Here is a 17,952-nt window from a genome sequence, read left to right as displayed (position 1 = left end):
GAATATTTAATAATAAAATGCTTCTAACTTGTGAAAAAAAGAGTAAGCCTTTGAAAGGAACATTTTAGCTTTTTTGTAAACTCACTACCTTGCTCATATTTCCTCATTGTATGTTGGGCAGGGAATCTTCTCCTCAGCCTAGCAGTGGAGCATAGACCAACATTTGGGAACCACTGATTAAAAAGATTTAGAGGATTAAAAGATAAAATCTTTTACAAGATAAATAATTTGCCTCCTTACCTACAAGTCTTCTTTCTCTACAATATTAAGTGCACAAGTGCAATGTCATTTCAATGTGCAGAATTTCTGTATCTCCATGTAAAAGTTCTACAGTAAGCAAATTAGACTTTGCTGATGAACATCGGAATATATTTCCAATTGCCCAAACCAAAAAAAATTTCCTTTCCAGGGAATTTGAGACAGGGTAAGTGTGGTATAGTGGAAAGAAAGCAGGTTTTAGACTCAGTATGCCTAGGTTTGAATCCTGGCCCTGGCATTCAGTCACTTAATTTTCCTTTAGCTTTCTTGCTTATAAAATGATGATGATTATAATATCTTCTTCAAAGTGGTTTTATAGCTCCTGTTACAGCAGTCACTTCACTGTAATATAATTACTTGTTTACATCTGCCTTGTTCACAAGAGAATGAGCTCTTGAGGGTAGGAGCAAGTCATATCCTTTTGCACCCATAGGTCCTAGCATAAGATTCTGAATAACAGGTGCTTAATAAAATGATTGCTGAATCAATTCAGGATCATTGAGAGAATTGTACAAGGTAATATATGTAGAAGCTCTTTTTAAACTTGAAATGCCTCGCAAGCATTAGTTGGTTTTATTGTCAGTAAGAGCTATCTGGGAGTATCAAAACATTGTGAAGAGAGGAAAATCAGCTCATTTAATAGTTCCACAAATATATTGCATTTTTTTCTATTCTATAAGAAAATAAGTTTTAACTGGGGTTAATGTGGAGCTAATTTGCTTCCTGGGAAGGCAGATGCACTTCCCTCCACCCCCATGGAAGTGCTATGATAGTAAATGCTTGCTTTATTTGGTCATCATATTATTTTAATTATAATAAGATCAGCTTATTTCATATTTAGAGGCTGGTGTCCATTGTCGTAAAAGAAAGATACCAAGCCTTGTGGAGCCCAGGAGTCTATGTTATGCCCAGTTACTTTTGGGTAGAGCTCCTTTTTTAATGTTCACTGACTTAAAAATACCCTTGTTTCTAATGTTTTCTAAAGCTCCTGGTGAATTTTTGCCACAAGATGGCAATGGTGATTACTGAGTGAACATGCTATTGAACCAGAATCCCAAAAAAAAAAAAAGGTGCACACACTTGTTTGTATTCATTTGGGGTAAGAGTTGAAAACCTTCATCACTGCTTATATATTAACTTAATTTTAACTTCAAAACAGTTAAATGCTACTTTACATCACTTTCTTTCTGTATTCGAGTACTGTTTTGTTTTCTGTTTTTCTGTCTTTATATACAGTAACTATGTATTATTTGCCATGTGTTGTATGTGTCTGACTTATTGCTGATAATTGTGGTAACAGGTAAGAAGAAAATACGATGGGACCCAGTTAGGAGGCGCTTCATTCAGTCCTGTCCCATCATAAGGATCCCTAACAGGTTTTTGAGAGGTGGGTGATAACTAGCAAGAGATCTGTGCTTCGTATGGGTTAAAGGGAACTTTGAATGAATTTTCTAAAGTCAGAAGTCTGTTTTTTCTTTAATTGTCTTAACAGCTAAACTTGGAGTAAGAAAAGTCTAGAACTTAGTTTTAAACATGTTTCATATTGACCACTGTTGGAATTGTAATTATAAGTTGTGGAGAGTTGAATCTCTTAATGTATATTAGATGATATCACTAAATCAGTGATGTTCCACTGTAACCATATTAGAAACATGATAGAAACTCAAAATATGAGCATGGGAAGATTTTGTAGATAAAACTCTAAGAAAGAAATATAAGACTGATTTATGTGAAGATATATAATAAAAAACTCGTGTCAAATACCATAAAAATGGAAAAATATTTGTTACAAATGGTTAATATAACTATATAAAGAGTTCTTACAAATCAATAGGTTAAAAACAAATATCCAGCCTTACACAGTGGCTCACACCTGTAATCTTAGCTGTTTAGGAGGTGGCGATAGGGAGGATTGAAGTTTGAGGCTAGCCTGGCATGGTGGTGCTTGCTTGTGAACCCAGCTTTCAGGAAGTGTAGGTAGGAAGAGTGCAGCCTCATGACATTCCTGAGCAAAAACATGAGCCCCTACCTAAAAAAACAAAACAAAACAAAAAAACTAAAAGCAAAAAAGGGCTGGGGTTTGGCTCAGGTTGGTAGAGCACTGGCCTAGCAAGCCCACGTTGCTGAGTTTAAATAAAAAAGTAAATGTCCACTAGAAAAATAGGTAAAAGGATATGAATACTCAATTCATAAGGAAGAAATGCCAGTAAATATAAACACATTTATTTCACTATTGTTGTAAACATGACAATTATATAAGTAAGATTTGCACAATAACTTTGGCAATGACTTGTTGGCAAGGATATGGGAAAATGGAGCTCACACATTGGGATTTGATGCAGTCTTTCTGGCAAAACATATCAAACAACATAAAAATGTTTATACACTTTGGCCTAACAAATCTTACTTTAGAAATGTCACATCCTTTTTACTTTTTATTTTTTTTCCAGAAAAACATACTCCATACTGAATTTATAAAATCTCAGAAAAGGATTAAAAATTCTGGTTCACACTATCCTAGCTATAACAGATTGTCAAACAAGCATGCTTAATGTTGTAATTTATACTTTATTAAATTATTTGTAATCCAGTGTATCTAATTTTAACTGAGATTAAAACAAAAACCTAGGGAAGAAATTCTTCAGCTACTATAGATATATTGTCTTTAGCAGCCAAGCTCCAGAGCATGAAAAGAATAAAATAGGCCTAAATGGGTAATGTGCCACCATTAGCATAAATAATGTTACTGATAAAAATTAAGAGATAATTTTAGTAGTACCTGACAGGAAAACCATTGTGCACAGGTGCCCAAGAAGACAGGTCTAATTCTATAATGGTTTTCTTTTTTCCACTTATAAATTAAAATGCTAATTTATTGATTTTAATGAGAAATCTAACTTGTTTCTGAAAGAAGAATAAATTAAGCGTTATTATTTGTTAATGTTTTTATTAAAATTAGTTATGCTTACTAAATATTACAATAATAAGAAATAATATAAATAGGATATAAAATACAGTATAATAATTATGTAAAAATTAAATCCAAAGGAAGTGGTGAACTAACTGGTTATATGTGGATGATGGAATTTTATTTTCTTTTATATTGTCTCTTTCAATTTTCTACTCAAAGATTGCACAGGTAAGTTTCATACCATTGGTTATTTTTGAGCTCTAAATTCAAATAATGGCTAAGAAAAGTGGTCATAGATAGTTCTGAGAAGAGTGAGATATGACTAAGGTCAGCATTAGCAATGTTGAGATCATTACAGACTTCCTTTAAATCTGTGGCCTTGTCTTAGTTCTCACCTTCTTTGACCCGTTTGTAGTGTTTGGTGCTGTTTGACTACCTGTACCTTCTTAAATTTTCCTCTTCTTTTGGGTTGTAGTAGTGTGTGATCCTAAATGTTTTCTTCTGCTCTTTGGTTGTTCATTCTGTTTCCTTCACTAGCTTCTTTCTTCCTACCCACTGAAGGTGGGCTCCAGTGTTCTGTCATTCTCTCCATGATCTCCTTTGGTTGTCTCATCACCTTGCTCAAGTTTGACTATCTTCATTTGTTCATCATTCATTCTTTCAGCATTTCTTGATTGCTTCTTATGTACCAGGCACTATGCTAGATTGATAATGTAGATCATAGAGATCAGGTAAATATATGATTACAGGATAATTTGAGCATAATTTTTTGTGATAAGTGTCCTGATGAGGTAGTGTGGCATGGCACACAGAGAAGAGGTTTCTTACTCACCTTGGGGAGAGGAGAGTGAGAGGAGTGGCCTTCAGGAAGACTTTTCAGAAGGGATGTGCTTAGGTGTTAACAAGTGAAGTACAGACCCTCAAACCCCAGGAGCCAAGTAGCTGGAGTAAAGATGCTTAGCTTGATGCTTTCAGAAGTCTGTTCAGCATGGTAGTAAAGAGGAGTACAAAAGATGGAGAGGGCACTATGCGTGGGGAGTTTTCAGGATCAGATTTGGTTTTGTAGCTAGGGAAGAGATTTAACTGAAAGATCAGATGTAGGATTATTATAGTTACCAAGGTAAGAAATGATGGAGCCTGAAATCAAGGTGGTTGGAGTAGGAATGGAGACTAGGCAATCAATTTGAAAGATGAGGATCTTGAATTTGGTGAGACTTGATGACTGATTGAAGAGGAAGAGGGAAGACCAAAAATGACTTTCAGCTTTCTGTGTGGACCAGTTGTGTTTACCAGTTGTTCTGTAGATGGCCAGAGGGAGGGGTTTTTAATCTCTGCAAGCCAATTAACTTTAACACAGTCTAACAGTTACTTCCAGAAAAATCTCTGATTCTTTTAACACAAGTCTATCAGTTATTTTCAGGAAAATTTCCTTGGCAGACCTGTTGTCTCTTGGTTCTGATGGTACCCTCCTGTGTACCTACCTCTATCAACACTTATCACATGAAATTATAGTCATTTCTCCTCTTGTCTTTGCCTTCCATTAGTCTGTAAGCTCTGCAAGGGCAGGAATAGTGACTCTCATTCCCTTTCTCCAGTAGCACAGTGCATGTGGTAGGTATGTGATGTATTTGAGTTAAGTTGAATTATTAAAAGGCTGCTGTCAGGGAATAGCATGGGTCTAAAATTTTAGTACATTCTCACTTCTGTCTGGAAGTGATAATAGTGGACTAATGAATTGAGAACCTGAAACTGTCCTTTAATGTTTCATTAGGTGTTTTACTTACTTTGTTTTTTTGTTTGTTTTAACATAGATACTTTTGAAGTAGCCTCTTTGAAACCTTTTGTTCTGACTGAAGGCAGTTTTATAGGGCCTGTTTTCTGTCTCTTGATTCCTTCACTAGATCCTGCATCTTCTGAAAAGATATTTCTAACAATTAAAAGTGTGATATAAAAAAAGTATGGTATAGGGAAACAATTCTGGTGTAGTGAAAACAGTGACTTTTCATCATAAAATGATGAACTGGAAGTATCTATTTTTTGGATGTCATTGAAAATTACAAAACATATAAAACAACAAATGATAATTGTATTAAAAAAATAAAGACAAACAAAAAACAGGAAAGGGAGGCTTTGAAGCCAGATTACCTGCATCTGAATCCAGGCTCTATCATTTGCCAATTGTATGACCTTGGGCAAGTTGCTTATTTATTTATTTTTGTCTCTGTTTCCTTATCTGTAAAATTAGGATGATGATAATATTAACCTGTCTAACAGAGTTATTTTGAAGATCAAGAGAGATAATATGTACAAAGCACTTGATGGTGTTTTACATTTAGCATATGCTGAAGTACTCTGTTATTGTTAAAATAGCAGGAATTTTGAGGAATTTCAGGGTAGTTAAAAGCAATTGGGATTACATTGGTTGGCAGATTAGTACTGAATAAAATTTAGTCCAAAACAGGTGCTCCTGCAGCATGATGAATGTCAGAATTTCTTAGTAGGGCTCTTTCCTGAAGCTCTAAGCTTAGAGTCTGCAAGAATAAGTGGAGAGCTTGATTGAGGAAGATGGGACAGCCAGAGCAAAGAAGGAAATTACCACCTGTGAAACAGTTGCTTCCCCTACTCCTCTCTCCTTCCCTTCATGGAAGGGGCTCTGTAGTGGCGTTGGTTTCCAGGATAAAGCCATGAGAACAGCCCTTCAAGAAGCACAGGGAGTTTGCCTTGAGAAGGTTTGGTAGGCACTGTGAGTATGGACTGGAGCTGGAGAGAGTGTGCGCAGTGAGGAGCCTTGGTTGTAATGGACTTCCGTCATAGATTGGGTAAGGAGGGCAGCATGAGAGAGGGAGAGAAAGGGCATTCTATTAAGGGTTGACGTACACTAAAGGATAATATCATCAAAATTAAGTCTGCCTTATTTTGGCAGTAATAAGGGAAAACTGCTTGCTTTTTTCTACTTATAAAGAGAATTCTGTCTGTCAGTGCACCACTTACTGCAGAGACCCATGAGCAGGCCTTCCATTTGGAGTTTTTGGAGACAGATTAATACAGCTGTTGAGAAAATACAATTTTTTTTACAAGTGCTAACCAATGTAGTCTTTCATTTTATTAATAAGAATAGGTGACTGAGTCTCACCAGACATTTAAGGAAACTAGACTTGGAAGAGGGTGACTAAGATAAACAAATAAAAGAACTGCTCATGGTAGAAACAGAGATAATGAGGAAATACTGTGGAACTGTAGGAAATTCTAATTATGAGAGATATTCTCACAGAGCCAAGGGTGAATTGGATCTGTAAATAAAACCAGCTGCCATAGATAAAAGTAAAAGGTGGGTTCAGTAGCATGCCTGTGGTCCCGGCTTCTCAGGAGACTGAGGTAGGAGGATTGCTTGAACCCGGAAGTTGAGTTTAGGGTCAGCCTAGGCAACATAGTGAGATGCCATCTCAAAAAAAAAAAAAAAAAAAAAAGATTAACAAGTTAGTTGTATATTGAAAAATTGATTGCTGCAATAAAATCTCAGTTGTAAGTTAAATAATAGGCTTAAGTCCAATTACTTTGATGAAATTAAAGTAGAAGAAATAATGCAACCCGTAAAGTAAGAGGACCAGCAAAGAGAAAGCGCGTGAGGAAAAACCATGCTTTGAGGATGGAGCTAAGTGACCCAGTACCATGTTATAGGAATCACAGAAGAAAAGATCAGGCTATGGAAAGGAGAAAACAAAAAAAAAATACTCCCCTATACTGAAAATGACTCTGATTTCTCAAGTATAAAGGGCACATCAAGGACCAAGCTGGAAAAATGCAAAAACAAACAAAAAGCACCTTTGTATATATTGCTGAACTACTTACAATTCTAGAGATAAAAAATGAGTTACACAGAAAGATTCAAGCTCACGGAATGCCTGCTCAGAAAGACTCAAGACTGAGAATCAGAGTGAATTACATGCATGTAAGGAAATATCACGATGCCTTTGTACAATTAATATACACTAATAAAAAGGGGGAAGAAAAGACAAAGAATCAGACTAGCATTTGGGTTTCTTACCTGAACACAGCTTGCTCAGAGATCAGCTCCTTCAGTGCTTTGGGGGGAATTATTTCAAATATAAGTTCTGTGCACAGCCCACTAATGTTTAAGCGAGGCAGAATAAGATAAGAACTCTGAATGTTTATCATATACGCCTGTTTGGGGAAAATTGAGGTATTTTCACGAAAGTGAAAAATTTAAAAAAGATGCAGATTATAAATACACAAAGAAACTAGTAAAATCTAAAGGTGCATTTCAATAAAAGGACCATGAAGCCTTGTTAATTGTTAAGACATTTCTAAAGATATAGAGAAGAGCTATAAATGTGTACATGCACACACACAAAATATTCTGTAACTAAAGTTTTAAAAATTGAAGTAGTGGTAAGGGTCTTAATTTTTTGTTTGATTGTACTTATTAAAGTAAATAAATCAATTGTTCTTGGCCTTTTGGCTAAGATCAAATGTAAAATAAAATTCAAATGACATGGAAATACATAGTGTGAAAAATGAGCATCTTTATTGCCAGCATGTGAAATGAATTTTTACAAATCAGTTAAAAAAAAAATCCCAATAGAAGAATGTATGAAAGGCTAGAGCAGGCATTTACCAAAAAGAAAATTCCAAATGCGCAATAAACATGAAAAGTGCTCAACTTTGTTAGAAATGAGAGACATACATATTAAAGTCATGAGATAGGTCTGTAAACCATAGAAATTACTAAATTTAAAAGATCACAGTATTTAGTAGTGCCATGGATGTGGAGCAATAGGAATGTTCACTGGCTGCTGCTGGGTTTATAAGTTGGTACACCATTTTGAAAACATTATAGCCTTATTGAGTAAAGATTTCCATTAAGACTGGGATATTTCACTTATGAATATATAACCAACAGAAACGTGGGCTTCTATGCACCTGAAAATAACTACAAAATGTTTATATTAACATAAGGCACAAATGTGGAACTACCCAAATGTCCACTCACAGAACTTATACTGAATAAATTGTGGTATATTATTCATATAAAGAAATACTATTGGCAATGGAAATGAACAGACCCCCCCACTACCCTCAACATGAATGAATCTCAAGCATGATTGTGAAAGAGCTCAGAAAGAACACATACTATTATCATTCTGTCGTACACTTCAAAACTAAACTAAAATGAAAATGGAAAGTATTATTTGGGGATGCCAAATAATAAAGCTATAAAGAGATAGCGAGTTTTATGATTAACATAAAAATTCCCTCTAGAAGTGAAGGGGGTGGGTTGGAGAATATTATGACGAAGAAGGGCAGGTTGGGGTTTCTGGATATCCTACTTTTATTTATTTTTTTTTTGCTGTGATACTGGGGATTTGAACTCAGGCTTTGCTTGCTAGGCAAGTACTCTAGCACTTGAGCTGCTCCCCAATGCAGTATCTTATTTCATAATCTGCGGGATGCTTACTTGTTCTCTTTTTAGTAATTTGTTAAACTGTATGTTTATATTTGTACAGTATTCTATTTCTTGACCTGAATGGTGGTTGCAGTCTCCTTTTTAAATCTGTTGAATTCTGCATTTATGTTTATGTATGTTCTTATGTGTATGTTATATTTCACAATAAAAGGAGTTGAATTTAAAAAGGCAAGGTGTTTTTCATTTTTACCTTTACAGAGGTCACCACTATTAATAGGCAGTTTCTTCCCAGATGTGGTTATTCTTAATATTGATAGAAAATAAAATTTATGTTTTTCAGAAAGTATTAGGGGCAATAGGATGTACATCATCACAGAAAAAAGGAAGGAAAAAAAAGTGATTATTTCAGTAAAAGCGGAAAAATGAAACGAGTGGTAAATAGAATGGATATAAGATGGCAGAGATAAATCTAAATGAAGAGAAAACAAATACAGATCAAATGGGGTCTGTCTGTGGAATGTATTTAGTTTATTATTAATAAGTTAAAGGAAAAAGTAATTTTTTTCTGATGTAAAAATTTATTAAAATTTAAGTGTTCATTTTGTTAAAAATGCCTCATGCTGTGCCCTTATGATATATGTGCTTTTCTATATATTGGATTTCAATACAAATTTTAAAAATGAACAACCTTTTCTGGTAAGGAAAAAAATTCTTAGGCATCTAAAAATAAAAGAAAATTTATTTTATTGATACAGTATTTACAAGAAACAAATAACAAACATATTTAGTGGTGAAACCTGACCACCAAATGAAATAAAATAAATGAGATGAAGATGCCACTACTTCTCCACTATAAACTGAAGAGTAGAAGAAACAAGAGTGTTTTGCTATACATGGTGGTATATACCTATAATCCCAGCACTTCGATAGTGAGGCAAGAGGATTGAGATTTTAAGGCCAGGCTGGTCTACATAGGGAGACCCTGTCTCAAAAATAACAACAACAACAATAAAAAAAAAAAAAAAAAAAAACAGCAAAGGACTCCCTTCCTGGAAAAAAGGAGGTACATATATAAGAAAGAGATGAAAGTTGTCAATAGCAGTTTTCTGATTGTCTTCCTATAAAATTCAAGATAATTAACTGATAACTACTACTAGAGTTCAGAAAATAAAGTCTATCTATTAATTGTATGGAATTTATAAAATACTTAGAAATAAAGAATATGAAACTACACTGATGGATATTAAAAAAAGACAAGAATAAATGGCTAGAGATCATATTCCTTCATGAATTGTCTAAAATGATACCCCCAATGGACTTTTTTTTAATTAAAATTTTTGCTTTTGTTTTTGCTTTGAAATAGTCTCATTATGTGACCCAGGCAGCCTTGAACTCATGATCTTCTTGCCTCTGCTTCCCAAGTGCTGGGATTACAGGTGTGCTACCATGTTTGGCTTAAAATTTAATTTTTATTTTGGTGTCATTCCAGATTTACAAAAAAATTGCAAGAATGGTTTAAAAAAATATTCTGTAGGCTTACTTAGATTTCCCAAATGCTAACATTTGATCTCTTGCTTTATTCTGCTGTGCCTCTTCTCTCCCTTTCCCTCCTTTATACATAATACGTATATATGTAAACGTGTATATATGTATTGTTTTCCTGTTGTAACCATTTGAAAATAAGTTGCACAGGTCATGCCCTCTTGACCCCTGAATTCACCTAAACACAAAGACATCGCCTTACATAACTAATAGAACATGTATCAAAATCAGAAAATCAACACTGAGAACAATGGATGATTTTGCCAGTTATCCTACTGTCCTTTACAGTGAAAGAAAATCAGGGATCATGTGTTATATTCAGTTGTTACTCATCTTTTGCATCCTTAATCTGTAATAGTTTCTCAGACTGTCTTGTCCTTTTTGACATTGATTTTCTTTGGTGATGGTGGGGGTTTGAAACAGGGTCACACCGTGTAACCTAGGCTGGCCTTGAACTCTCAATCTTCCTTCCTCAGCCTGTGAGTGCTGGGATTACAGGTGTGCCCTGGCTTTTGTTATTTTTGAACAATACAGACTAGGTACATTATTGAATGTCCCTTAGTTTGGACTCACCCAAAAGCTGATTACATTTAACTTTTGTGTTTGGGGCTGGACTACCACTGAAGAAATACTCTGTTCATTTCATTGCATATGGATTGATTGTTTTATTCCATTACTGGTGGTGGTAACTTTGATCACCTGTCTGCCCATGGAACTTTTTGTAGATTTAACAAACTATGAACTTCATTGCAAGGGTAGGAGCATGGGTCAAGTGGTAGTGCACCTGCCTAGCAAAGTGCAAGACACTGATTTCAAACTCCAGAACTGCCTCCCCTGCAAAAAAATTAATTAAAATCTATTGCAAGAATAAATGGGAGAAAGCCAGGTAAGACGGCACACACTTGTAATCCCAGCATTTGGGAGGCTGAGACAGAAGAATGTTGAGTTCCAGTCCAGCCTGAACTACATAGTGAGACCCTGTCTCAACAAAATAAAACAAAAGCAACAGTAGCTAAGATGTTTTTGAAAAAGGAATACTAAGATAAAGGAGACTTTGTCTTGCTACATATAGTGGCAAGACAAAGCAAGATAGTTCAAAACTATAATAATTACAGTGGGTAACACTATTGGGATAGATACATCGACAGTGGGACTGAATAGAGCTGGGAAGGCAGGCCTACAGGCACTATTTAAGTAAGACTGTCTCCCTGGAGTGTGGCAGCTCTCTCACATACAATTTGCTCAGCACTAGGAACTAATTCATGGAAATACAGTATGTCAAAGTAAGTTTCTTTTATTGCTGCTGTCGTGGACACCAAGCTGATTAAGCTTTAAGAAGCCAGCATATCTTTGCATATGCATCTCACACGGGATATGGAGTTTCTGGAAGGAGACACATAACAACAAGTAATTAGTCTGAGCAGCCTGTGCTCTGGGAGCAGTAAAAAGTGCTGCCTGCTGGTTGAGGGCAGGAGCCAGCTGGACCAGATGACCTTGGCTCTAGGCTTCCAAGTGTGTAGTAGAGGGTCTGTTTTTGTAGGTAGACGCAATGGTGGCCTTTATATTTGGAGATACATTGATTTATCCTTTTGGCTGTTTGATAGTTATAATTTTTTTAGCAATAAAGTTTTTTTAAACGACCTCATCACAAATGTTCAGTTGCACTTATAGAGATGGCCATATCTTGCAAGTAATAGACTTGCTGAGCAATAAATGTTACATGCTACTTTATTTGTAGGCTGTTGCATTAAGATTCTGATGTTGCTTTATATGTAACATATTTATATACAGATAAGATACATATTTTTAAAGAGTGATAAATTTTGTGTCCAAACTAATCAGAATTGAATATTGGAATTTTTCCTAATTCTATCTAGAACATGTCGATTTAGTATGCGATAGAGGTGGCATTTCAAATATGTATAGTAGGGATAGCTTTCCTTAAGTGGTTTGGGGACAGTAGCCTATCCTGTCTATTTTGGGGGCAATAATAAAGCCTTTCCTCATATAATATGTAGAAATAAGTTCTGAGTGAATTTAAATTTTGAATATAAAAAAATTACTAGTAAATGAGAGTGTTTTAATAATTATATAATGATATAGCGATGAAATATTAATCAAAAGAGCTAGAAAAGAAAAAAATTATTCAATTGCATAAAAGCCTCGGTTAAAAGATACCATAGACAAAATTAAACAGCAAGAAGCAGGCTGGAAGAAAAAACATAGTAAATAAATCATTTCAAGTCTGTGAGAAGATAACCTAATAGAAAAAGTGAGCAAAGTATATGACCAAACAACTCAAGACGGGCCAGTAGACATGAGAACTAGTACAGTCAGGGAAGTGCAAATTAACCTGGCACCACTTTGTACCCATCACTTTAACACAACTGAAAAAGTTAAAGAGAGCATGAAGAAAAGGCACTTCAGCCAGGTATGGTGGCACAGGCCTGACTGAGATTCCAATCCTTGGGAGGCTGAGGCAGGAGGATTTGAGTTCAAGGTCAGCTTGAACTACACGTTGAGATCCTATCTCAAAATAAAAATAAATATCTAAATAAAAGCAGAAGGAAAGAAGGGAAAGAAAGGAAGAAAGAAAAGATACTTCCATGTACATCTGGGAAAGGAAAGAAAGGGAGGGAAGGATAGGAGGAAGTTAAAAGAAACAGGAATTTCTATACACATGACTAGGAGTAGAAATTCATCTAGACTCTTTAGAGTGCACTTGACTCTTTAACAATATTGTATCTGTAACCATTTAAAATACACATTCTTTTGACCCAGAAATTCTGCTTCTAGACATACTCATACAATTGCATATGAAAATGGGGAAGAAACTTTTATCATGTCATTTGTAATTATGAAAACATTGGGGACAATCTAATCATCTGACACATTATCTCGTATACCTAGCTTCTTTCTGCCTTTGGGCTGGAAATTAAGATCTATTTCCTTGGTTACCATAAGCTCCTACTTACCCCTGGGGTCAAGTAGGATCTTCTCTTTCATGCTTGTGACATGAAAGAGAAGATGGCTCAGATAACCACAGGTATACAGTGTCAAAGCCATATGGTCTCTTCTAGATATTAAAGTGTTTACATCTGCATACAGGTTCAGTTTTCATTTTTCACTTCTCTGTTTTCCAGCGGGAATTCCAGAACCAGGTAACGTAGTTCTGTGGGCAATTTTATTAGTAGTAAGTAAGTTTTAGAAAAGAAATTTGCACATGGAGAATTTGGGGGAAGATTCAGAGAGCATCTTTAGACTAAAACCCAATTTCATTTTGTCAAGGCTGAGGAGCCTATGTTTTATTCCATATAATGAAAATTAGTGCTTAGTTTCCATGGCATCTGCCCTGACAAATTCCCATGATTTATTCAAAATGAAATGGGCCTCCAATATGTTAGTCACTCTTGAGCTATAAATATGAGAAAGAAATCTGTAGTTCTTCTTGGAGAGAAAAAGGAGTGAGTTACTGCTATATTCCCAACTGTAAGACTCCTTGACAAGATGTTTAATATTTATCAGACACTAATCAGATGCCCTTTGCTCAATAGTTTAATTTGCATACATCATGAAATTGTTAACAGAAGCCAGCAGTTAGGTTAGCCTACTACTAATTATTATGTGAAGCACAAAGTTTTATAGTAGCCACGTTAAAAAAGTAAAAAAGACAAATGTTAATTTAAGTTTTTTTAATTTAACCCAGCATATTAAAAATGTCATTTCAACAGGTAATCAACATAAAAACCAGCAATTTTACACTCCTTTTGGGTTACTAAGTCTTTGAAATTCAGTGGGCATTTTACATTTAGGACACATCTCAGTTTGGAGTAGCCACATTTCAAGTATCCAATTACCGTATGTGGCTAGTGGCTGCTGCACCAGCCAGAACAAGGTAGAGTAAGCTCCAGCACCTGAGGCAGTCATATAGTACATAGGTGGCATCCAGTATTATTTTGACCTAATTGGTGAACAGGCAGACAAATTTTATATAAAATCATATTTTCATTGACTCTTCAGCATGTGAGTGAGTTACATTTGTCACAAAAATAGTTGACAGTAAACTTACGTTCTCTACTGTGTGGCTGTTTAGAGAAAATCTTAAAATATACTGTATTTCTTCTCATACTTGCTGAAAAGCAGTTTTAAAAATTATCTGTTGGCTCCAGGTAATACAAGAAATAACTTTGTAGAGATTCTTAGGTTCCTGTCTGTTGACCATAGCAACTCTTTTGTTTTTGCTTTTGCTTTTGAGGCAGGGTTGTTTCATGTGTAGCCCAGGTTGGCCTAAACTCTTGATCCTCCTGCCTCTGCCTGTTGAGTACTAGGGTTGTTAGGTGTATATCACCACCATACCTGGCTTTTTTTTTTTTTTTTAATTTGTCTTGCTTTTTTTTTTTTTGCAGTACTAGAGTTGAACTCAGGGCTCTACCTCTTGAGCCATGTAACAGTCCTTTTTACTTTAGTAATTTTCTTTTTTTCAGTGGCACTGTGGTTTGAACTCAGGGCCTCACGCTTGCTAGGCAGGCACTCTTACTACTTGAGCCACTCCATCAGCATACTTTAGTTATTTTCTTAAAGGGTCTCAGTTTATTTATCCTCCTATTTATACTTCCTGACTAACTGAGATGACAGATGCATGTCACTATGCCCAGCTTTTTATTCGTTGAGATAGGGTTTTGCTACCTATTTGCCCACTCTCCATCTCTGGAGTAGCTAGGATTACAGGTGTGGACCACCATGCCCAGCTCTTTTGAGGTAGTTCTCACTATGTAGTCCAGGCTGGCCTCAGACTCATGAACCTCCTGTCTCACCCTTGTTTTGCTTATTCTGAGAAGCATCTGTGTCTTGAAAGGGTCATTGCATAATCCAATACCTGTCTCTTAGATTATGTTCTCACTCTCTTTGCTGGAGTTTGAATTTGGGCCCTTACACATACTGAGCACACACTCTGCCACACTCCCATCATCTATCTCTTAAATCTAAAGTCCACAGAGTTGGACTCTTTTGATCATCCCTGTCACTGTTTACTGTTTGCTTTGACCTAAAGTTAAAGTCAACAAGCTTTTAGACCTGTTATGTTTCTCCACTCTTTTAAGTGGATACAACATACGTGTTTTAGGTGATAATTTTTATACAAGATCTTTGACATTGAGGCATTTATAATCTAAAGAAGAAAATCCAATAAAATGAGTAGAGTATTAACTAGTTCACTCTCAGCTTTGTTCAGTGTTTTCTGTGTGCTCTAAGCTTGCTTATAAAAAGATGTATACAGATACATTCCTCTTCCTCAGATAGCTCATGGCCTTCTGGAATTGTACATATATAAACCAGTGAACATATTTTAACGTAATGTAATATGTGTGAGATACAGTAATAGTATCCCATGTATAAGTGAGGAAGCTGAGACTATGAATGTCAGTGTCTTGCTCAAGGTAGCAGTTAGAAAGAACTTGGATCCAAACCTAGATGCTATGGGAGCTCTTGTTCAATTCATTGACATCACTGTTTTTCCAGAAACCTTGAAAGAGAAACTGAGTTCTTCATTTAAGTGCACTACTAAATTTTCCAACTGATTATAGTTTGCCTGACGATATAGTTATGGTATAATCATGTTATTAATTGTATCCATCTACCCTAATACATGAGTAGGCTAGTACTGAACCTGATGGACTAGGGTCTTCTTAATGAGGATGGACTAGATTTGGAGGCATTTCCACCATTAGGGACTGAAGGATAGGTAGGCTAGGCCAAGGAAGGAGTTGTAAAGGAAGGCCTCTGGACTTTATTAAGCAGAGAGGATGACTTAATGAGTAGTAGTGAGTGTGAGAGATGGTAGGTTAGTGGGAAAGGACTCTGAAATGATGGGCCCAGGACTTAGTCCTTACGTAGCAAGGAACCATCAAAGACTCACACATAGGACCAGAATGACTCAGTGAGTCATTGTTGGTTTTAGTTGCTCTAGATATGTGCATAATTTCAGATCTTGTTTAAAACCATACTCCAGAAAGTGGGATTTTTATTTTTAAAAATATAAGGCTTATTAGGTTGATAATAAATGTTCATTGGTAAAGCAGATGTGTATGTTAGATATCTAGTATTGTCCTACCTAGATATTAACATTATACTAGTATCTGTTACCACATAGGAAAGTAGATCAGTCTTTTAGGGTAACAGACAAATATAGTAGCATCTATTCCATTCCTATATAGTTATGCATCTTTAGTTCTATAGCTATGCAAGGGTTTGTGTAGACTGGTACAAAAATTGTAAAGATAATAGAAATAATATAAAAAATTTTTTACTGTAAAAAGCCTTGAAATAATTTATAGTGAGCTAGTTAATGTAATTTTAAACTTCTAGCATGTGTAAGGCCCCGGGTTCAATCCCTAGCATCAGAAAAAGAGCAAACAAGCAAACAAAAAACTCCAACTTAAAAAAACTTGGAAGTATAATAGATTTTCTTAGTAATGCATCTAATAAAGTGATAGATGCTCATTGAGATAAATATAAGGATATCCTTTGTTAAATATTTGGAATGGTGTTTAAATTCTAAATTTTTCTAACCCTTTGGCAGACAGTTTTCTTTTTTACTGTATACTTACACATTGTGGAAAAATTGTAGGTTTTATGTGTGTGTGTGTTTATTCATACATTACTCATTCACATTTGTGATTATGTAGTTCTCTAATATTCACAGCTTAATATAGTTTGCCTATGTTTTTTCTCCTCTAAAAAAATAAGAAAATTTGTCCTGTTAGCTTTTAGGTTATTAAACCTCTTCTTTTTCTTGAAAATTCCTCAAGTTGTCAGGCATTTTCTTGAGTTTATATTGCTATGTTGCCACCCTTTGGAAAAAATCCTTTTCCAGTCATTAAAATTTAAAAGTCCTATGAAATAAAAGTGGAGACTAGCTCCTTAAAAATCTTAAGTAGTATATGAGGCTGTGTAAGACACCTAAACAAATAAACAGTGCATTCGTGTTATCAGTCATCCTTGATTCCCTTTTAAAATCCAAATGGCTGTTAGCTAATTTTGTTCGTGCTGTTAGTCTGTGGACCACTTGTGGCAAACTGTCCTTTTCTTTTCTAGGCCACAGACCTCCCCCAGCACGCAGTGGACATCGTTGTGTGGCAGATAATACCAATCTCTATGTGTTTGGAGGTTATAACCCAGACTATGATGAATCGGGAGGGCCGGATAATGAAGATTATCCCCTCTTCAGGGAGCTCTGGCGGTATCATTTTGCAACAGGAGTATGGCACCAGATGGGCACAGATGGCTATATGCCCCGGGAATTGGCATCTATGTCACGTGAGTGCAAGTGCTTCTGGACTTTTGACTTTATGAGAGGCCAGATTCAATGTCACATGTTCCTTGTTAATAATTTATAGTATGGTATTAATATAACTTGGTGATTTGGGAATCACTTAGGTCCTGAGTTTGAATCCAACTGTATACCATTTGCTTGCCAGATCAGTTTTTGCTTTAACTTGCTACCTATAAAATGGGATTAATATTTCAGAGCATATAATATAAAATATCATGTATATGCTAGGTAAAAATGTAGTCAGAGATTCACAAATAGGGTGATGGTGCTGATAATGAGTAGCTAGTGCATGAAGTACTGCACACATGTTGCTTATTTAATCCTTATAGCATCTCTGTGATGCAGGTACTACAAAGATTGCCATTGTGCAAATGAAGAGCCCAAGGCTTTAGAGAGGCTCTTTAAGGGGATGTAGAGCCAGACGTCTGGCATTGAATCCTAGTTTGAGAAGACTTTTTTTTAAAGGAAACCCTTAGCAGATTATTT

General features: G+C 35.5%; 1 protein-coding gene across 4 annotated transcripts in view; it reads left to right on the top strand.

Annotated features, from left to right (window-relative positions):
- Nucleotides 1-17,952, top strand: part of Klhdc10 (kelch domain containing 10) — a 59,030-nt gene that overhangs the window by 24,646 nt on the left and 16,432 nt on the right. For 2 of the 4 annotated variants that reach the window (XM_074063167.1, XM_020183798.2), the window contains exons 2-3: nt 1,559-1,645; nt 17,229-17,450. In XM_074063167.1, coding sequence (XP_073919268.1) covers nt 1,559-1,645; nt 17,229-17,450 — 309 coding nt within the window. The remainder of the gene's footprint in view (nt 1-1,558; nt 1,646-17,228; nt 17,451-17,952) is intronic. The other 2 variants (XM_020183797.2, XM_020183796.2) reach the window with 1 other exon arrangement.

This window comes from Castor canadensis, chromosome 2 (assembly GCF_047511655.1).
Source record: "Castor canadensis chromosome 2, mCasCan1.hap1v2, whole genome shotgun sequence".
Taxonomy (NCBI): Eukaryota; Metazoa; Chordata; class Mammalia; order Rodentia; family Castoridae; genus Castor; species Castor canadensis.
The sequence above is the reverse complement of the archived record's forward strand: the minus strand, read 5'-3'. Positions and strand labels throughout refer to the sequence as shown.